Below are 22,817 nucleotides of genomic sequence, written 5' to 3'. Positions count from 1 at the left end.
GACTAGTAAAAAAACTACTTACTCTGAGTCGTAGGTAGTCACTGGTAATTCTTGTTCTACAAGAGAAAACTTTTTAACCTTTACAGGAGCTATAATGGGTTCAGTAAGCGGTTGCGTGTCTTCTTCCTGTATAATGGTTTCTACCTCCGGCCCATAGATTTCCTCTGATGTTGGATAATATTTCTTATCTTCATGAAGAATTATAGCTTGTGTAGGTACATCATGTTCCATTGGTTCATCAATGTCGTCTTCAGCCTGCAAATATAAATAATCCCAAAGTTAAACTGGTCAGACATTGTAAGCAAAATCTTGTACATTTAGTATTACCGATAGTAATGCTTATATAAATGACACAAGTGTGTTTATGGTAAAATACGCCACATCCCCTCAGTTGCATCAGTGCTTGCCTTTTGAAAATGGATGGTGAGTGAAAAATTGCTCTCCTACAAGCACTGAGGCGAGTTATGGGAGTGATTACAAATTTCTCTCCTAAAAGCAGTGAGGCGAGTGATTTTAGAAAATTATATGATTTGCAATAAGGGTGGACCCAGGGTGTTTTAGTAACTACATGTATGCCTATGACTATAATTATAATGAATAAATTATTATGGAAATAAAATACTACAGACATGTTGTCATTCTTTTATATTTATTTATTTTTAAATCACACAACTTACTTTGAAATTGTGTCACAGTCAATCTCACATTTTAATCAGGATCAATGTTATTGTCAGATGACAAATGTCTAGAGACATTATGTTTTGTCACGCTATTTGTCCCATTCATGTAAATCATTAGGTCTTTTTTGGCTTGCCCTTTGATGGTTACATCGGCCTGAATTTTCTGCATATATTTGGCACAGAGGTTACACCATATTTCGACAACAAGTGTTTGACCCTCATCCGTTTCCACACGACAATATCCAATATCTCCACCAGTGTTCCACTTTAGGAATGTTGCAAAACGCACGCTAGAACCTAGACTGGCAAAGTCGGGACTTCTTTTTTGTTTTACAAAAAGAAATAATTAATTTTCATTTAGTCCTTTTAGCGTGATCGCGAAAATTACAGTCCCTCTATGTGATAGAAGGACTGTGCGAAAACTAACCTAACTGCAGTCACGCTAGTTTTTGCGATCACGTTAAAAAGGCTAAATTGACAATAATATTTTTTTTGTAAAACAAAAAAGAAATCCCGACTTCGCCAGTCTAGCTAGAACCCTTCGCAGGATAATCATCACTCAACATGTATAAATAATACCAGAGTTTGTATTTAGCATCGCCGGTCCCAGTCGGCTGACATATTTTTCAATGGAAAAAATTAATGAATCACAATTCAACTACAACAAATTTTCAATTTATCGGTGATAATACGGAAACTCAGAAATACTTGCAATATTTGTATTAACTTATGAAAGACGTGCAAAAATCTGGCTCGATTCCACGCAAAATCTTGATCCGATCGCTAAAGCTGTATTCTCCCAACCTTGTGACGTCACATTGACTACGAGTATGTTACCCATGCTCTAATTGGTTACAAATTAAATACTGAACTATTACCTGCCAATAGAATTTGGCTTTGCTAAGTTTGATGTCAACGGTTGACCTTAGTGACAACGCATCATGAACTCCGCAGTTTGTAATACAGATTTTACAGTAAGTCATACATTGTAACATAATTATCTACCATACAATACTGCCATTTTTTGCTGTGCTTCTTATAAACAACTGTTCTACTGGTAATCCATGCCACTGCATATATCATGCAGATTTGAGAATTTGAATAAAACAGGAACTATTCTCAATTAGAAGTCCACTGTGATTACTATGTGAAACTGGAAACCATGCAATTCTAATTACTAGTAAGTTAAAACACCAGGAGAATATCTCCCAATTTATTGAAGATTTTTACTTTGTTTTTCCTTGTACGATAAAAAACAAAGGTGAATTGTTTTCAAAAATTCAATTATTAGTAAGCCACTCTCAAAATAATTTTGTTGTATGGCTGTTTTAAGTGAACATTGACCTCATAAATTACAACACATACTTGGATTGTGCTTGAAAAAAGTGTAACATTGTGTTCCTATTATCATTACTATATTGAATGATATACTGTAAAATGACAAATTTTCACTGGGTTTAAATTTCGCTGATTTAGCATTTCAGGCATTATCACTGGGTTTTAACTTCACGGTTTTATCATTTAGATAATGTGTTCTATGCTAAATTTTACATATTCACTGGGTTTAAATTTAGCGCATTTTTCAGTCAGCGAAATAAGCAAAATTAAAAGCCAGTGAATAATTAACCCTTCTACAGTAGCAATGATGCACTTCTTGTCCATTGTTAAATCAGTTTCTGGTGTATCAGATCTAATATGTTACAAGTACTGTAAAACCATTTATTTTCACTGACATTTAATTTCACTATTTTGGTGTTTTGAGCATATTTACTGTGTTTTAATTTCTTGAATTTGTCAAGGAAATAATGAGTTTTATTGTTATTTTACATGTGCACATAAATTTAATTTAGCGAATTTTACTTATTAGTGAAATTAAAACCCAGTGAATAACGCATTTACAGTAAATTGAATGTACATTACTACTATTCCGGGTTGAGTGTCCCGTTTACCACAAGTAAGCAATTAGTGATAATTTGATAATCGAAACCAGACAACCAGTGTGTTATGTTTACGTCATTAAAAGTATCAATATTGGCGAAAAACAAAACAATAAACGCTTCTACTCACTGTAAACATGACAAGAAATTAAAATACACTAGACGGGAAATGGGAACACAACACACTACAATTCAATCATTTCAATTTTTCCTTGTAATTGCATGCTTAGTGAATACAGATGGTATCTTAATAGCAAAGACAAATAGTGGAGTATATTCGCATATCTGTATTATACATGTAAGTTTATCTAAATTTATACTTCATAGACAACATTTCAGTTCACCAGTCGACGTAAAACAATGTGATGTAAAATTTGGTACATACATTGCTTTCAGTGACGTAACAGTGTTTATCATGTTACAGCAAGTCTCAGAAGTATTGGGGCAGCCAATTTGCAAACTCGCTAGTGAATTGGCTAACTGCTTGGGTTTTGACTAAACAGTTGGCTTTCGAATATCGCTGGCGCCGACTTGTGGTCGTGTCCATTCTGGGCGAGTCTATATTGCATTAGGGAACATAGAATGCTTTTACATAGCTGGTACATGTCTGGATTCCTCTGAATAATTTGCTTTGCGAGGCGTGATAATGTGAAAGTCAGCTGGTGTACAAGTGATATTATGATAAATGTGTTTAATCAACCGATATTTACTATATGCGGGTAGCCAACTTGAACACTGATTGAAACTAAATAAAGAGACAAGTTGAGAAACAGTTTCCTACAAATCAGGGAGAAAATAAATGTTAACATCAAAACGATTTGTTGGGGTAACATTAAACTAACCGCTAATAAAATTTGACTTCATTCATTGTTTTTGCATGAACAATCCCTTGTATACGAGCACCTCACAGAGTCATTACACGATGAAAATAGAAAACTTTCCCTCATATATTTGAAAGCGAAATCAGCATCCAACTAAAGTATGACGACCGTTCCCAACTGTTTAATAGATTCACCCAGAGTACCGGTAATACATTTAAAGTTATGTTCAGTGACTTTGCGTAATGTTCCAGACATCTTTCTGTGAGTGACCATATGTTTTGTGTCCTATTGCCGGCATTTGGATTCCAGATTCGTCCATGAATTTTACAAGGGATCGCATTCTGACAAAAAATCTAAATACACCTGAGTGTACATCATGTTCTGTCCGTAAACCACTCTATTTGTTACCTCTTCTCAGGCTGTTACATGTAATATAACATTTAAATTATTTTTCCAGAGTTATATATTGTGTTATAATTCGTATCAGGCGTTACTCGTAACTACATTTGAACTGATTTGAAATAATGAACAGATATAGTTCATTCAACATTGTGTTTCTGTGGAGTAGATAATAATATTTAAGTTCTCATTTAAAATTTTGTGCTGTACAAATATTTCATGTACTTTTCAAAGTTCATTGTTTCAAAAATATTAAAAATGAGTATGGCGAAATATACATGTATTAGTGTTGACAGTCAGTGCCCAGTGAGATGATGTGTCTTTGTTTTGACTCGCCGGTGCGCGATTATTAATATTTTTGGTGTCTTGTTTATACACAGCTAGGTTCTGCGCGTTGTTTATCACCAAGTGGGTACTTGTAGTAAACGGGACTCAAACCGGAATAGTAGTAAATGGGTTGACCAAATCACCGATAATAAATTTAATGGTTAACATTAGAATAAGATCTAATAGAAAAAAATATATAATTTTGATACTACATGTTATGTAATAGTCAATATTCTGCCCAGCCAAATTCGAGGGCCGGTGGTGATTTCCCCTAACCGATAATGAATGAGTGTTTGGCTCCAATAGTGTCTATAGAAAGTCTCTTGTTATGGTGGAAAGTGTCTTGCTGACCAAACAATTTACCAACTTACCGCTTCAAATTCATATCGTTGATCGTCATGATCAGCAGCATCGTCGTCGGAATCACTGGCCAACTCTGGACCAATATAATTACCAAATTCGTCATACAAGTCAGCGTCCATGGTGTATGCACGTTAATGGGTGCCAAGCCGACGAACACGCTGTATTGTTTTGACTTTGTTCAATAATGATCCGATAATCAAAGGCGTTCGAATGAACGCAACAGAATAATATCAAAAATAACCCCGATACAGTTCCAATACACAACGACACAGTTATGTTAATTTTCAAACCACGCAAACGGCAGAAAATACGTTTCCTTGGCGGATAATTTGTTTTTCTTTCAAAATGGCGGCCTCCAGACGCAGCGTGAACGTACAAATTTTGGACTATTGTCGTTGGTGGCGTTGTACGAATTTACGGGACCTTTTTTGTCTTCGATGTTACCCTGTTTGTATATGCGCATATCTGTTCCGCGGATATTTCAAGAACCGCTCTTCAGATTTCAATGAAAGTTGGTACATAGGTGTTTCAGTGAAATGCGCAGAACTGGCTAGTTTTAGGTAAAAATATGTGCTTATTAATTACCAAATTTGCATAATAATTAGGCATGTTTTGGCTTTTCCACTAATAACTCAAGTACTAATCATTACATTTCAATAGAACTTAGTACATATATGCTCTAGGACAATGCACATACTAGTACTCGATTGATTTTAGGTAAAAACAGCACCTAGTTGCCAATTTTGCTGTAATCTCCAGGGTATTTTTTAATTATCTGAGGATTTTACATTTGTGTATTTTGACATTGAAAAGTTAGTTATCCATGATAGCAACAGCAGTAGCAACAACAGTGCATCGCAAAGCTATCAGCACAGTGATCTTTAAATTGTTTACTTCAGTGTTAAAATGCCCTTGGAGAAAAAAAAATTAGTAAACATTTTTTAGTTTCGTCAACAATGCGAAAAATCTTGAAATCTATGTACCAAGAGAAAAAAAAAATTGTGACCTTGATTTACATGAAAATTAAATCGTGCTATCGGGCCTTTCGTCTACATGAAAATTAAATCGTGCTATCGGGCCTTTCGTCTACATGAAAATTAAATCGTGCTATCGGGCCTTTCGTCTACATGAAAATTAAATCGTGCTATCGGGCCTTTCGTCTAAATGAAAATTAAATCGTGCTATCGGGCTTTTCGTCTACATGAAAATTAAATCGTGCTATCGGGCCTTTCGTCTACATGAAAATTAAATCGTGCTATCGGGCCTTTCGTCTACATGAAAATTAAATCGTGCTATCGGGCCTTTCGTCTACATGAAAATCAAATCGTGCTATCGGGCCTTTCGTCTACATGAAAATTAAATCGTGCTATCGGGCCTTTCGTCTACATGAAAATCAAATCGTGCTATCGGGCCTTTCGTCTACATGAAAATTAAATCGTGCTACCGGGCCTTTCTTCTACATGAAAATTAAATCGTGCTACCGGGCCTTTCGTCTACATGAAAATTAAAACGTGCTATCGGGCCTTTCGTCTAAATGAAAATTAAATCGTGCTATCGGGCTTTTCGTCTACATGAAAATTAAATCGTGCTATCGGGCCTTTCGTCTAAATGAAAATTAAATCGTGCTATCGGGCTTTTCGTCTACATGAAAATTAAATCGTGCTATCGGGCCTTTCGTCTACATGAAAATCAAATCGTGCTATCGGGCCTTTCGTCTACATGAAAATTAAATCGTGCTATCGGGCCTTTCGTCTACATGAAAATCAAATCGTGCTATCGGGCCTTTCGTCTACATGAAAATTAAATCGTGCTACCGGGCCTTTCTTCTACATGAAAATTAAATCGTGCTACCGGGCCTTTCGTCTACATGAAAATTAAAACGTGCTATCGGGCCTTTCGTCTACATGAAAATTAAATCGTGCTATCGGGCCTTTCGTCTACATGAAAATTAAATCGTGCTATCGGGCCTTTCGTCTACATGAAAATTAAATCGTGCTATCGGGCCTTTCGTCTACATGAAAATTAAATCGTGCTATCGGGCCTTTCGTCTACATGAAAATTAAATCGTGCTATCGGGCCTTTCTTCTACATGAAAATTAAATCGTGCTATCGCGCCTTTCGTCTACATGAAAATTAAATCGTGCTATCGGGCCTTTCGTCTACATGAAAATAAATAAAAATCAAATTATTTTACAGTATACCAATGAAAGCAGCCAGGCTAGAATTTGTCAACATATTGGTTTTTTTATTTATTTTTTTGTAGTTTGCAAGGCTAGTTGACCATGCTCGAGGTAAGTAAACAGGGAGCCAGAACAGGAAGTCACACATCGTACATCCTACTGAGGCCAACACTCTCCAGCAACTCATTTGCATATATCAGTCAACAGTGACTTGTCAATCAAAAAGTAACGTAAACAAACTTTCAGGACTTTTAATCACATGCACATGCCTCAGTTCCTTATATTTTAAAATGTTTTTTTTTTACGTCCCACCATGGACAAAGCTGACATTTTAACACTATCTAGCCATGACTGCCTGAATAAGAAAATGTAAAAAAAAAAAAAAAATTTCACTCAAGTGCCCACATATTACCTAATTTGCATAATAATTAGTATCTGCATGGTATTATGCAAAGTTTAGGCCATGTGCCACATGCATGATATTATGCCAAGTACAAGTCATGCGACTCGATGTGCTGAATTGAGTTACAAACATAGAAGTACAAGAACAGTCACAAAAATAATATTTTGGAAACCATGCCTAAATTACAATCACCATAGGTGTTATAGTCTTTGTTAAATGTCTACATTCAATAACGGACGTTAACCAAACTCATTATTATTAACTTTAGAGTTACAAAATGTATGCATGTTAAACAAATGTTAATTGAACATCTAATTAAAATTTTGGCACGAGTGGTTTGTAAATTATGGAAATGGTTCTTCAGTATTTCGGATCAACTTATGTTCTTGTGTTTGTTCTTGTATTTGCAACATCAATATTTATGCGATAGATAATCTTTACCAATTTCACTTAAAGTATGAAACTTGCACAATCAAGGTTGTTTTTTATCATTCGTTTTATTGTCAGGTACAGAGAAAAAATTAAATGTAATTTAATATTTGGCCATCACTTTACCAATTTTTACCAAGCCAGATCCATGTATTAAATAGCACCCTCTATGGCAAATCAACATGTTGCTAAATGTCCATTGCCAACTCTGATTGATAAACATGTTGGTATTCAGGCATTTCTTAGATAAATTAATAAACATCCTCAACCTGCTTTTGTCTTTGAAAATAATGCATATACATGTGATGATGAAGGCTTAATGTCTTCAGATGACCAATTGTGATCACTAAAGACATAGAAAAAGGGTTCAAATTATTATGCAAATAATGTTTTACAAAAGCCATGCCTAATACAGTACAAATCAGATCTGTAGCTGCAGCGTTAATACACCTAGTGATCTTCTTGTGTGTTGTGTTCTGCTGCTGGAGTTATGTCCGAATTAACAACCTGCAAGTGATTAAGCTGCTCAAATTTAAACATTACCAATGAGGTTTTCTGTAAATTCACAATTTCTGGATCAACGACAGTTACATTTTGAGTGTTTTCATCAGATCCTGTTCCTGTTTCTTCCTTGTTTGGTTCATTATTGTTAGTCTCTAACATAGCATTCATAATATATAGAATGTCATCATTTCTATCGTTATTTTCATTTGTATTTTGCATAGTGTTCAAATGAGCCAAGGCAGTTTGTTCAATATCATCTTTGCAGTCGTCTATATTCATTTCATCGTTACCAACCTCAACACATTTGCTCTTACATTTTCCTTTTTTGTCACGTGCATACCGTGGTGGTTCCCGACATGGGTAATTAATTTTATGGTTTTCCATTTCATGTTTTCTTAATTCATACTTTCTGTGGAATGTTTCTTTGCAGACATGACAAGTTAATAGTTTTTTATCAGAATGTGCTTGCTGTAAGTGGTAAGAGAGGTTGGAGAGTTGATTGAAGCAGCGTTCACAGCATGGACACTGGTACGGTCGCTCTCCCGTGTGTGTATGCATATGATTCTTCAAGTTACCTTTCTGGTGAAATCCCTTCCCACACATATAACAAACGTGTGGCTTAGATTTACAGTGTGTTTTCATGTGTGCAATCAATGATGATGAACGATTGAAGTCTTTACTGCAGATTTGACACTTAAACGGTCTATTATCCGAGTGGATGACTTTGTGACGACACAGTGTACTACCCTGACGGAAGGTTTTACCGCAGACATTACACGCATACTTGCGCACACCTGTATGTACTGGTTGATGTCGTGTTAAAGTATACTGGGCATTGAAAACCTTTCCACACTCACAGCATTCGTAAGTTTTCTTAGTTCGCTGTTGCGTATTCCCATCATCTTCATCACTTTTTTGTTCTACTTTCTGTTTGCCTTTACTGGTCATTTTATCAATACTGGAAGCAGTGCATTTTTTCTCCACACTTGCATCACAGTTTTCATCTTTGTTTTTTGATTCATTTACATTCCTATTCTTTTCAATATCTTGTTTTTTCATCTCAGATTGGATTTCAGCATCATCTCCACTTCTATTCTCATTTCTGTTATTTGCTTCCTCTTCTCTGTCCTCCACATCTCTTTTCTCCATCTTTTCTTTGTCACTCATTATTGCTGCTTCTTCAGTTCCTGGGAAAAAAAAATTATTAAGCATCTCAAACTTTCATGAAATCAAGGTGAATTTAAACTGGGCAGTTTTTCTGCTAGAATATTTGAAAAGAAAAATTGGGAAGGCCATTATTGGTCATGTGTCTGTCACAGCAGAATTGTTTCATAACTTTAGTATTATTAAGTATAGTATAGGTTTTTGAACTTTTATGTAAAAATCCTTTTTTCAAGTGAGGACCATAAGGCCGGAAAGATTGCTATAGGCTAAAAGGACCAGCCTTGCTAATAATTATGCATCTGGATGATGTAGTAAAATTTGCATACAGGTGGAGCTAGTCTGCAAAAACAGGTGAAATGGGTTTTCAAAATGTTTAATTGATCTCATAATTTCCAGTTCACTATTTTATCTCCACTTCACAAATGCATTATAGCATTTGATTAAATCACAAAAGTTAAAAAACACAAGGCCAAGAGGAACTGTTGACAGTCTATGTAGCAACATCTTCGCCAGCCAAGGACCATTTATTCGGCCGAAATCTTAACATTAACCCTTGGCAGATTTCACCACGATTTACTGTATGTCGCACTCCCTCTAACGATTATAAAATTCCATTCAGCTCATTTGAATCATCCAATCAGAACTCACAAAAGAAACTTACACACATTACTTGGTAAAATTAAAATGGCAGAATCAAATAAACGTGTTGCTAGATTTGTCTCTGAATGAGCTTACTGGTCATAAAAAGAAAGCGCATAGTGCTGTATCTGAGGAAATTGACGCAACGTTTGTTGCAACCACAGTTCTTCGATTGTGTTGAAACGAAGATCAAATCGGGCAAGCCGATATGTTATCAGTTTCGATGGTTTTGTTAGTTTACAAAAACACGGTTTGCACAAATATTTAGACATTCCATCATCCTCAATCACTTGCCTACAAACAATTTTCAACGTTGGAATAAGAAATTCTGGAAATGTGTCAACGAATATAGACCTTCTGTTCTTGACTCGCAGTGAATCAGCACAAAGCCTACATGACACCATTGTTTTAATCTGCTATGAGCTCCTTCGTTCTTTACATTTATGATACAGCAACTCTGATTGGTGGCGCCAGCTCCTTGGCCCGCTCAATCAAATGACTCAATTTAGCTGCAGTGAAATACAGCTTTTCCTAACACGATCACGCATGGGTTCGTGGGCCGGTTATGAATGGCCGGCTTTAGCGAAACTGTGCGATTCAAACGATGATGTAGCAATAACAAAAAAATATTATAAAATTGTATTGATCTAATATTGGAATAGGGGTGTGTAGTAATCTATTGAAAAAAATTTCTTGATGAATAAACTTCACAATAATTTCAATGAAATTTCAACATTGACAAAATATGCCCCGAAAACAAGTCAAAATTAGTCTGAGTAAACACTGGATTATAGCGAATCAAAACATGGCCACATAATGTTCTGTGAACTATTTTTTGATAAATTATGAATTACGTATTGTAGCATTAGGTTTTGGGGTAAGGTGTTATAGTGTTTATTCAGGTTAAATAAAAATAAGTATGGTTTGATAACCCTAGTACGCCATCTAAAATCATAATTTGGAAATCTATGTGCAAACTTTTCATTATTTCTACATGCAATTCATTTTGATTCCTACATGCACATTACTGCATTTGAGCATTTCGCATTTGAGGGACTCAATGTAGCTTGTGTGCATGTCCGATAGGATTCAGATGTATGTTATTGTATGAAGTGTTCCACCACTAGATGGCGTGGGATGGCTTACACTTGCATATTTGAGATGTTTCTGGCATTTCCTGCCCTTTCTGTGCAAAGAACAAAACAAACAGTTTTATATTTACCCAAATTTCGAGAGTAAAATAAAACCCCTGCTCTAGGGCTACGAGCGTAGTAAGTACTGACATCAGGTGACCAAGGGAAATAGAACAAGCAACGAGAAAATGACGGCCCAATCAGAATGCCGTAGCCGTTACTAGTTACCGGCCTCTTGTGGCTTGGTACGCCATGACACTGACTTGAGGCAGGAACAAACCAAAATTGGTATATTCATTGTAGGTGGTTAATTTTGGTGTGGATACCATGGATACATGTACATACACAATCTTGAAAACATAACGACCACAAAATGACCAATATTTAGAGAAATGTATTCATGAAACTTTTTTATGAAGAAAATTATTAAAAAAAAATCAAAAACTGTCTTACTATAAATCCACACGTTTGTTTAAGGGCGTGACCATAACAAACAAAAGAACAACGGCCATCTTGAATTCCCTTTCTCTACAACGTCACACACTCGTGTTCGTCGGGGAATGAGAGCATACATTTGTTTGAGGTGTTGAGGGACTATGGTTTGAGAAAACATTACCTTTATTTTTATGCATTTTGATAAATTTATTTGTTCTACCGTAAGTGAATAAGCGAATAGCATGAACAAAGGTGGTTTTCCGCGAGCTGCGCCGGGCGGGATCATAATTTGCAAAAAATGAAGCACGACTTTCTATCTTAGCAACTATGTCATGTGAATATAAAAATACACTAGTGTGTAAACATGGTTGCGTGAAATCACTGTTTCGACAGAAACCTCGTAAAACATACACTCGTACATACCGTCACATTCTTCGTTTGGCAGATCACTCTCCTTTTTGACCAGGAAAGAACGTGGCATTTTCAACCGATTTATTCGATCCAACGCGACCTAGAACGCACAGACATTTCTGGTTAAATAATAATATTCACCGTTATCAGTAACGAGGTTTTTGACTCAATAAAATTGACTGGTGTAAATGTACTTCTAATTCTGCCCTCATTTGTAATTATTACCTTTCACATGTGCCATTGAGCACCGACTCGAGCATGCTGATTTGCATATTGTGACCGTTCCACGTGTACGTTGGGTAGGGCTGCCCCCTTCCCGTGCTGTGTATGTTGTAATAAGAATGACCTTGCTTGTGTAGCAAATTTTATTTATGTAACTGCAAATATATTTTGTCATTATTTGCATGTAAACTATAATTGTATTTCTAACAAGAGTATATGTCAAAATCCTTCCACACTAACTTACACAATAAGTCGAATAAGCAGCAGCAGGCGCAAAATAGTTGTATATACTCAACTCGCCTGGTAGGAAGTTACTGGGGGAGGGCCCAGGGAGGGAGGGACTTTGCAACATTCCAGACACTTTACTGAGAACTTGATTTCCAAAACACCGGATGGAGTATTTGAACTACTCCATTGTTTTGCAGGTACACGTACAACAAATAACATTGCTGTGCTCCTTGAACGAAGTGTAACACGAACATAAAACTGAGAATGGATATTACATACGTATTACATTGCGTGTTTTGCCAACGATGTTGTGAATACATGGCAACACACAGTGCATTAGAAGTACTGTACAATCCATTGAACCACAGGGGCCTGTCAACTGTCGGCGAATCCCATAGTGCTCGCCGGCGTTAGTTGACAAGCCCATGTGCCTTGAACCGTTGCCCCACGAGACCAACTTCATTGACGATCAGTAACGATCGTAAACAGTTTTCATCCAACAAGAGGCGAATAATCTTACATGCAAGCACTGTTTTTTGTTTTTATAAAAACGCATCCAGGAAATGAATATTCCCAGCTGTCAATAAAAGAGCGATGACATTAGAAGTTTGAGATTACCAGCAAGTTGTGATTGTGCAAATTAGCTACTTAATATGCACGGATAAGACTCGAAAACTAAATTTGATCAAAATCTGCACAGAAAGATTATATATTACAGTGGCAGTAACACAAGTGAGTTGTTTTTGGCTGAAATGATATAACCTAGTACATGTATGTATAAAAAATACTAACATTTCTTATTGAACTGACATTGAATATAAATAAAATATATCTGTGATACGATATACGAATTACATATCTGGTATTATGTTGGTTTAATACGAACCCTGTAATACGATATACGAACATATCTGGAATTATGTTGATTTAGCACGAACTATGTAATACGATATACGAACATATCTGGTATTATGTTGGTTTAATACGAATCTTATAATACGATATAAGAACATATATGGTATTATGGTGGTTTAATACGAACCCTGTAATACGATATACGAACATATCTGGTATTATGTTGGTTTAATACGAACCCTGTAATACGATATACGAACATAAATGGTATTATGTTGGTTTAATACGAACCCTGTAATACGATATACGAACATATCTGGTATTATGTTGATTTAGCACGAACTATGTAATACGATATACGAACATATCTGGTATTATGTTGGTTTAATACGAACCCTGTAATATGATATACGAACGTATATGTGATTATGTTGATTTAATACGAACCCTGTAATACGATATAGGAACATATCTGGTATTATGTTGGTTCAATACGAACCCTGTAATACGATATAGGAACATATCTAGTATATGTTGGTTTAATACGAATCTTATAATACGATATAAGAACATATATGGTATTATGTTGGTTTAATACGAACCCTATAATACGATATAAGAACATATCTCGTATATGTTGGTTTAATACGAACCCTGTAATACGATATACGAACATATCTGGAATTATGTTGATTTAATACGAACCCTGTAATACGATATACGAACATATCTGGTATTATGTTGGTTTAATACGAACCCTGTAATACGATATACGAACATATCTGGTGTTATGTTGGTTTAATACGAACCCTGTAATACGATATACGAACATATCTGTTATTATGTTGGTTTAATACGAACCCTGTAATACGATATACGAACATATCTGGTATTATGTTGGTTTAATACGAACATGTAATACTATATACTATATTACTGACTGCTAAACCCGACTACAATAATATAAAAAAAACAAATAACGTCCATGAACAAATTGGGTTGAATTGTGGTGCATTGGGTTGACTTTCACAGACGTTATGTGAATAACACTGAGTATTTTTTAGCATGTTTAAATAATTTGTTTTGCTGTTGTTATAATATAACTTGATAAAGACAATATGGTACATAGTAGCATTCAGTTGTTGAAAACTCTTATACGCATGCGTCCTGGATCTACCTTCACGTACATGTGATTTAAAACTCTGAATGATGTACAGACAGTTTTTAAGACTTTTCTATTGATTGGCAGATGATTAGAATTTTTTTCCGAAACAAGTTAACGAAAACAAGGCCACGAGCTACGATGATGTGTAAATAATATGTGTTCCTGATATACCGCCGCGTAACTCTATGAAGTTAATAATAGTTGTATTAACAGTTTGTCATATTAATGGAGAATGTCCATTGAAACTGCTCATTAAACAACCTAATATCGCACTATTGTTGAACTTGAACTCTATTATTCGCGAATAAACAGAGGGACTGTGGTATAACTCTATGAAGAAAGAGTTAACAATAGAAAACATTTTGTTTTTATTGAAACTACTAGTATTATGTAATGAATATCGTCTGGGAAATTAAATTTGAGTTGTATTAACAGCTGTTGCCTGTAACTCGATGTTTGGTTAACTGTTACTTAAGGTAGAAGCCTATATATTATTTTTTTTGAAAGTTGATCACAAATCGTATGACAATGCTCAATGGTCTATTATGTAAAATCATGGAGCTACTAGTATTGTCCCACGCCACCATAAAATAACATTCTTTTGTGTGTTATATGCTTACTTTCTTACGGAAAATGACTTTAGTTTGACCACCATATCCACTCTGCTTACGATCACACCTTCTACTATCCACTAAAATACAACCATCATTTTCGAAAATTAAGCTGGTGACTGTTTTTTAAGTCAATATTTTTATATTGCCCAGAAGTACTATATATTGAAAAATAGACAATTACTGAGTAATTGAATTCATTAGTGCCCTTAACTCGAAGTCCTGTTAACTGTTAATTGAACATCGAATTACAATTTGGACAAGGTCTCATAAAAGTAGGCGTCGTATAGAAATAGACCACTTTCCCGGAAGTCGAAGATACGGCGTTTCGCATGCGCGCGCATACCGTTTGAGATGTAACGTAAACGTGAATTCGTGATATTGTGCTTGTGGGTGTACCAATCGACGTGACAAAAATAAGATTCCTTTTTATCGAATATCAACAGTTTGTTTTTAAACCATGAAAAAGGCGAGCGTCGTTCTTGCACCACTGTCTCACTACTAGTACTTCCGGGAAGTTACCACTACCACTGTCCGCCTCAAGAGGGCGTTGTCGATGACCTTTGCGCATGCGGAGCTGTACGAGCTGTACAAGGTTTGACCTTTTGTATCTGGATTCAAAATGGTGGGTATGGTGTTTATGAAAATAATAACCAAAATCGCATCCATCCTCCCTTTTCTTACAGATTTTCAGCAATTCTTGACCCGCATGTGATAGATGAATTATCCGTCTATCAATAAGTTCCGTTATTTAATGAAAAATATGACTTTTTAAAATACTACAGGCACTTTACTGTCGCGTCCATAATACAAACTAGAACTAGTAGAAGTTGTTGCTGAATCAGTAATGTGGCTAGAAATATATATAATATCGAAAGATATTGAAGACTGGTTGCGTTAAAATTGTATAATTTGGTACACATGGTATTTTCCATAAGTAAAACAGCTAGTAGTAATAGTATGAATAGAAATATTTTAAACTTTCAATCTCGCAAGCGGAAGGAGTTGTATAACTTCAACCAGCGCCTAATTTTAGACGTTGTATTTATTAGTTTTGGTTTTTGTAATGTATTGTTTATTGGACTTTTGATTAATAATAATTCACCGGTTTTTCACGTTGCCATCGCGTTGTATTTATTTATCGACAAACAAATGTTATTACAATATTCTGTTGTTTTTACACTTATTTAGAATTTTACCAAATTACTCAAATTATTATTTTCCCAGCAATTTGCAATAATTTATGTACTGGTGGAAAGGCATATTGGCTGAATGTAGTGTAGCTGCTATTTTGTAGTTTCTTGGTCTTGCTGCATTTTGGTGGGATTATTTTGTTTGTCATCGGGTAATCATGACTCTGTTTCAGTCTCTTGTCGTAGGTTGCCAAGTGAGCCACATGCAGCAAGAGCACTTGGTCTATCATTCCAATTCCAATCATTTATGTCAACTATGTCTAGCAAATAAAAAAGTCTGTGGCCATCTATATTTAGAAATTAAGAGATAAAATTGACTGATGGTAATCCCCTGGTTGATATAATATTGATGTACCAATAAAAAGCTTTGTTATCAAGACTGTCTGGCATTGACTATGATTGGCTGACTGTACACAGTACAACCAAGAATGAAAAATTTAGTCTATACAAGCTTATACAAATTATGTTTTAAGGGTTGCATGTTTGTGCATATTTTCAAATAAGTGATCAGAGTTTTATTGATTAACAAAGTATTTGTAACTGTTGTAATTAACTTTCAGGTGAATGTACCCAAGACACGCCGCACTTATTGCAGGAAGTGCAAGGTGCACAATCTATTCAAAGTAACACAGTACAAGAAGGGTAGAGAATCATCATTTGCCCAAGGTATGTTTTTTAGTTTCACAGACGAGTTAAATTACCGTACTCATCCGATCAGGGTACTCGGCTCACAAAATCATTTGGGGGGGGGGGGGTAGTTGAGCATCCCACTCGAAAAATTGACCAAAAGATAATTTTCGTTCACAATGTGCCAGACAGTGTTCTCCCCAAAGCGTTTTAGCGTAGCGGGGCCGCTACTCCATTATTTATGCCGCTACTCTGAGAGATTGCCCGCTACTCTGTGGCATTTCCTGTTACTCTTTCTTTTAGCTTGTTAATACACGTGCGAATCTGTTAGTCAGCGTCATCAGCGTCCGGTACTGTGAGCCAAATCAGGTGTGAATGGAAACGTGTCAGTGCTTACGCAAAGACAATGGACTAATACAGCTTCGTACTTCGACAATAAACACTTTCGCCCTATTTAATTGGGGTAATAGCGAGTATTTTCTCAGTAGCATATTTGGCTGGAAGAAGCAACGATGTCAAACAGCAGAAATATTACGTTGTGGTTCCGCGTAGAACGCCCTGCTGGGCCCCTGGTTGCGAGCGATAAACCCACCAGCAACGCGGTCACCGGTACCCCTGTCGGCAGTGGTACTAAACGTGTCCAAGATGATGTTACAACGAAAAGTGCAAAAAAATAAACTCTAGATTTGATGCACAATGGACAACAAAATATACGTGGCTGAGAGAAACATCCGATGGCAAAGGTAAAAAAAGTATTTATTTGTAGCGTTTTACTTGGAAGCGAGTTTTGACCTAGTTTAGTAAATTTTTGTATGGCTTCATTTTTTGCCGATCGTCGAAAAATTTTTTTGGAAACGACCTTCTTTCTGGAAGTTCAAAAATTGTTGGCTACGATTTATCAAAGTAACTAATACTAGTATGTTTTGAAATAGTTGGGTAAAGTTTATCGTGGCAATTTTTAAGTTTAGCGACTTTTCAAAATGGCGGCAATTTGTTTATTTTCGTGTTGATCGTGACGATATTTTTTAAATACAAGTATTGATTCGCTCCTATTTCTTATCTTTTAGGAATGCTGTGTCACATATGTGGAAAATTCAACTTAAAAACATCCAGAAATAGTTCTTTGGTATGGAATTCTATGCCATGTATAAATATTACGAAATATGCTATCGATAAACACGCACACTCGGAGATGCACAAGAAGGCCATGTCATTTAATAGAAGTGGGAAGCAAAGAAAATCACGGCGTTCTCAAAAGCTGCAGATCACTGGGCTTCCATGAAAGTCCGAAGAATCAACATTACATAGAAATCACACAGCAGCAGATTCATTTAATCTTCTACATAAATTTGTTAAAAAATAAAGACACATTTTCATCCATGCAAGCCTGTCATTATTGTTTTCTTTATCTTCAGACAAATGCTAATGATATGTAAATTATATGCAAATTAGCCGCCACTCTGATACATTTTTCTGGGGAGAACACTGGTGCCAGATTAGGGGGGAATAATGCGTCTTTTTTAGTGGAATTAAAATTGGGAAATGAGTTGCATCGTCAGTGATTTCAACAACACTTCTACAATGAAGAAACAGAAATGGTCACACAAAAAATTATTATATTTTATTACAATACAATTGCCACCAGAATTTACAAGGTTACAATTATTAGTCTGTTGGTACAGTCATTGTCAAATGTGTTCAATCATGTGCAAACGCTCGATGCAAAGCATTTTTTGCCATGTTTTCCCCGCACAATTTGACCTGAAATACTGTAGTACACACATACTGCACTGTAAACCTTTTACTTTTTGCTGCAAGCAATTTGTGGGATTGGATGATTTAACATGTTCTTATAGCAACATTTTGTAGAAATTACTCGCTTTGTCTCTAGGAACAAGCATGCTATTATCTAGACTTGTGACATAAAATTAGTTTGTAGTAGTTTTGACAATTGGGATTATGGTATTTGCTTTATTAATAGAGTACGTGCAAGTGTAAATAGTAGTAGTCTCTTGTCAAAATAAGTTTACATAGATCCAGTATGCAGTAAATGTAATTTTTGATTTATGTGCACTTCTACTTCTTCTACTCTTACTCCTTTTATGAAGCAAGCTTCTGTCATAGACTGTATACAATTCATAATTGTCTGTAATTGTACACATGAATTATATCTACTGCATCCTGAAAGAAGTCATAACAGCATGAACAGCTGTTGCAGCTAGTCTCAATTTGTGTAATAATTGTTAAATTATCTTTTAATTCTGTATTGTATCTTCTCAGGTAGAAGAAGGTATGATCGTAAGCAGAGTGGATATGGTGGTCAAACTAAAGTAATTTTCCGTAAGAAGGTAAGCATATAACATGTACCATATTTGGTTTATTAGTACTTTATACACTACTCAACCAAAACTGGAAAGAGTATTATAAGGCCCCCTCACCCCTAACCTTAATTTAACACTCAAGCCCCCCAATGAAATTCATTATCTCTCTCCAAATAAGAAGTGATCCATAGAGGGATATATACAATTGATATGGGGCAGGGTTAGGATTAGAGTTATATGTGAGGGGCCCTAAGGAACTCTTACCCAAAAGCCCTGTGTTTTTAGTATATATTTAGCACTGTGGTTATCATAATATCACAACTAGGGGATATAATATAATAAAACGGGGAATGGATATGCAAAATAATACATTTGGATGACATGTTCATGTCATAAATGTTTCCAGCATGCAGCTTAAAAACAAGAAGTGAGCACTCTCCAATGGCCACTTTCTACTGTGAAATACTTTATTTTAGCTGGAATTAATTTTCGCTGAAAAAGCTTTCTGTATGGAATTTATTTTCACTGATTTTTGATGAGTTGAATGTGAGACGTAGGAAAAAAGCAAAAATAGCGGAAATATAGTATTCTACAGTATTTATTTGGCCCTAACCTTGAGACGTCGTGTTACAGAAATTACGGTTTCTGTGGCAAAATGTATGGTTTGAACTTCAAAAAAAAACAGGTGAAACAATGACATTTGATGTAAAAATTCACTATTTCACTGTTCTTATTGAGCATTTTATTTTTTGGATAGCTGCATCTCTCATAGTGCAGTTTCAAAGATTGTTTGTAATGTGGTTTTACAAAAACACATTTTCAATAAGTTGTGACAAAATGAGTGAATAAACGCTTCATGCAATTCTTTTGACATTGTCTGTTGAAAATATTTATGAACACTGTTTCTGAACAATGTTGAATCAGTCCTGTCCTCGAAGTCGCAACCTGTAAAAGGCTGTAGAACATTCTTTTAATGCAATTTACAGTTGAATTAAATCATGTATTGGTTCAGTTGTGAATAATTATTCCTCAAAACAGATGTTTTCTCAGATAATATACCCATTATTCACTCTTGATGGTATTTTACACATTTTTTGTAACCATGTGAATTTGTCATTGCAGGCTAAAACAACAAAAAAGATTGTTCTGAGGTTGGAATGTACCAACTGCAAGACTCGTAAACAGCTCACGATAAAGAGGTGTAAACACTTTGAATTAGGTGGTGACAAGAAGAGGAAGGCAAGTAGTTATTTTGTATTCCAGTCGCAGCTCTTTTCTCACATTGGGCCTGTTTTGAATTCTGCTCATTGTAATTGGGAATGGATGTCCCCATGGATATATATTACTATATTATATATAACACAAAATACATGTTGGGCCATTACCAACAATCCATATCATGCGAATTTCTGCCTCAATTAGTAAAGATGGTGGGCATTTAGGGCCTCATCACATGCATGTCAGATTGCAGATCCACCAACTTTCATACTGTTTCTATCACATGCATGTCATATTGCAGATACCACTAATTTTCATAGTGTATCACATTTGTTGGTTTAAAACATTCTCCAAAACTAAAGTTTCGTCCTGAGTTACCATTGCTAACTAGCAACTGGAAGCCAGTTAGTTATCATTCAAGCATCATGGATGTTCAATTAATATGTGCATAATTTACTTGTAAAACTTCGCTTCTTTCACTATATTACCTAAAAAGTACCACTTTTCTGTTCAAGTTGTGTAAATTGTAGTGAAACATTACTCACATCTTTTTATATTTGTTTTTCAGGGACAAATGATCCAGTTCTAAACAAGTCAAAAATCCAACAGCTTACATCTACAACTGAAGTTATCATATTTTACCATTATATGAACACTTGAAATGGAATGATAATAAACATCGTGACTGTTTACATTCTTGGTCTTGTCCTTCTTGATATTGTTAATCATTTAATTACTGTTATAAAATCACCAGTATCACTAAATTTGGGGCTTTTTGTTGAAAACATTTTTAGAGGATTACGTCGTCATATATATAGATATGACACATTGATAGTGTTGATTTATAACATGTAATAATGGAGCAGTGTGGAGTGCTTTGTTTTCATCATAACATGGACTGGAATATATGTGCAGTGGAAGCTTAAAAAGGGAAATGTACATTGTGGTCAGCAAGTTGATGCTTGCATTTCAGCTATGCAAACATATAAAAATAATGATGCATATGTACATCAATTTTCATTACCGTTTGAGAAAAATATGGCTAACTGATGGCCATTTTGATCCTTAAATTTGCTAAGTTTTCTTAAACATGTTTGGAAACATTTCTCTGGGGACCAAAATGAAGCAATACTGCCAGATCTCAGTTGTGTATGGATGGATTTTGTAAAAACTTAGTACATACATGAACATTGGACAGCATAGGACCTTGATGCATGTCATTTTGTTTTTCAGATCAGATTCAAAATGGCAGGCTGGTGGCCATTTTGTTTTAATTAATTTGGTCCCTGAGCTATATCTCTGACGCGTCTTGATCGATCATGTTCAAACTTTATGTATACATCATACAATCTTGCCAAATTTTTCTTTCTAGTGTGGAAATACCAAAGTCAGTGGTTTTGTTTCTCCACCAAAGTCAGTGGATGTGTTTCTCCACCAAAGTCAGTGGATGTGTTTCTCCACCAAAGTCAGTGGTTTTGTTTCTCCACCATAGTGGTTTTGTTTCTCTACCAAAGTCAGTGGATGCGTTTCTCCACCAAAGTCAGTGGATTTGTTTCTCCACCATAGTTAGTGGTTTTGTTTCTCCACCAAAGTCAGTGGATTTGTTTCTTCACCAAAGTCGGTGGATTTGTTTCTCCACCATAGTTAGTGGCTGTATTTCTCCACCAAAGTCAGTGGTTTTGTTTCTTCACCAAAGTCAGTGGTTTTGTTTCTTCACCAAAGTCGGTGGATTTGTTTCTCCACCATAGTTAGTGGCTGTGTTTCTTCACCAAAGTCAGTGGTTTTGTTTCTTCACCAAAGTCGGTGGATTTGTTTCTCCACCATAGTTAGTGGCTGTGTTTCTCCACCAAAGTCAGTGGTTTTGTTTCTTCACCAAAATTAGTAGTTTTGTTTCTCCACCATAGTTAGTGGTTGTGTTTCTCCACCAAAGTCAGTGGTTTTGTTTCTTCACCAAAGTCAGTGGTTTTGTTTCTTCACCAAAGTCAGTGGTTTTGTTTCTCCACCATAGTTAGTGGTTTTGTTTCTCCACCAAAGTCAGTGGTTTTGTTTCTCCACCATAGTCAGTGGTTTTGTTTCTTCACCAAAGTCAGTGGTTTTGTTTCTTCACCAAAGTCAGTGGTTTTGTTTCTCCACCATAGTTAGTGGTTTTGTTTCTCCACCAAAGTCAGTGGTTTTGTTTCTCCACCAAAGTCAGTGGTTTTGTTTCTCCACCAAAGTCAGTGGTTTTGTTTCTCCACCATATTTAGTGGTTGTGTTTCTCCACCAAAGTCAGTGGTTTTGTTTCTTCACCAAAGTCGGTGGATTTGTTTCTTCACTATAGTTAGTGGCTGTGTTTCTCCACCAAAGTCAGTGGTTTTGTTTCTTCACCAAAGTCGGTGGATTTGTTTCTCCACCATAGTTAGTGGCTGTGTTTCTCCACCAAAGTCAGTGGTTTTGTTTCTTCACCAAAATTAGTAGTTTTGTTTCTCCACCATAGTTAGTGGTTGTGTTTCTCCACCAAAGTCAGTGGTTTTGTTTCTTCACCAAAGTCAGTGGTTTTGTTTCTTCACCAA

General features: G+C 35.7%; 3 protein-coding genes across 3 annotated transcripts in view; 1 reads left to right on the top strand and 2 right to left on the bottom strand.

The window, feature by feature from the left end:
* LOC100378261 (116 kDa U5 small nuclear ribonucleoprotein component-like) overlaps positions 1–4,878 on the bottom strand; it is a 42,471-nt gene extending 37,593 nt beyond the window's left edge. Inside the window, exons 1-2 of the mRNA XM_002732897.4 lie at positions 4,536–4,878; positions 23–255 (exon numbers count right to left, since the gene is read on the bottom strand). Of these exons, the coding sequence (XP_002732943.1) occupies positions 23–255; positions 4,536–4,646 (344 nt within the window). The 5' untranslated portion in view covers positions 4,647–4,878. The remainder of the gene's footprint in view (positions 1–22; positions 256–4,535) is intronic.
* Positions 4,879–7,588: 2,710 nt separating this feature from the next.
* LOC100378858 (uncharacterized) lies at positions 7,589–12,152 on the bottom strand. Its single transcript, XM_006814150.3, has 3 exons — positions 12,051–12,152; positions 11,838–11,925; positions 7,589–9,230 (listed from the first exon to the last, which is right to left on the bottom strand). The coding sequence occupies exons 2-3, from the start codon at positions 11,893–11,895 to the stop codon at positions 7,990–7,992; spliced, it is 1,299 nt and encodes a 432-aa protein (XP_006814213.1). The 5' UTR covers positions 11,896–11,925; positions 12,051–12,152; the 3' UTR covers positions 7,589–7,989.
* A 3,292-nt stretch (positions 12,153–15,444) lies between these two features.
* Positions 15,445–20,957, top strand: LOC100379007 (large ribosomal subunit protein eL42-like). The gene is made up of 5 exons (XM_006814151.2): positions 15,445–15,531; positions 16,660–16,765; positions 19,007–19,074; positions 20,170–20,286; positions 20,834–20,957. The coding sequence occupies exons 1-5, from the start codon at positions 15,529–15,531 to the stop codon at positions 20,852–20,854; spliced, it is 315 nt and encodes a 104-aa protein (XP_006814214.1). The 5' UTR covers positions 15,445–15,528; the 3' UTR covers positions 20,855–20,957.
* Positions 20,958–22,817: the final 1,860 nt, after the last annotated feature.

This window comes from Saccoglossus kowalevskii, chromosome 7 (genome assembly GCF_978046115.1).
Source record: "Saccoglossus kowalevskii chromosome 7, keSacKowa6.1, whole genome shotgun sequence".
NCBI lineage: Eukaryota > Metazoa > Hemichordata > Enteropneusta > Harrimaniidae > Saccoglossus > Saccoglossus kowalevskii.
Note: the sequence above shows the minus strand (reverse complement) of the source record. Positions and strands in the feature narration are given on the sequence as shown.

Excerpts from the sequence above, each read along its gene's own strand:
- LOC100379007 (XM_006814151.2), top strand. Across the intron at positions 16,766-19,006 it reads AGAATCATCATTTGCCCAAG|GTAGAAGAAGGTATGATCGT; the intron begins GTATGTTTTTTA and ends GTATCTTCTCAG. Across the intron at positions 20,287-20,833 it reads GTGGTGACAAGAAGAGGAAG|GGACAAATGATCCAGTTCTA; the intron begins GCAAGTAGTTAT and ends TTTGTTTTTCAG.
- LOC100378858 (XM_006814150.3), bottom strand. The coding sequence starts at position 11,895 with ATGCCACGTTCTTTCCTGGTCAAAAAGGAGAGTGATCTGCCAAACGAA. Across the intron at positions 9,231-11,837 it reads GCCAAACGAAGAATGTGACG|GAACTGAAGAAGCAGCAATA; the intron begins GTATGTACGAGT and ends TTTTTTTCCCAG.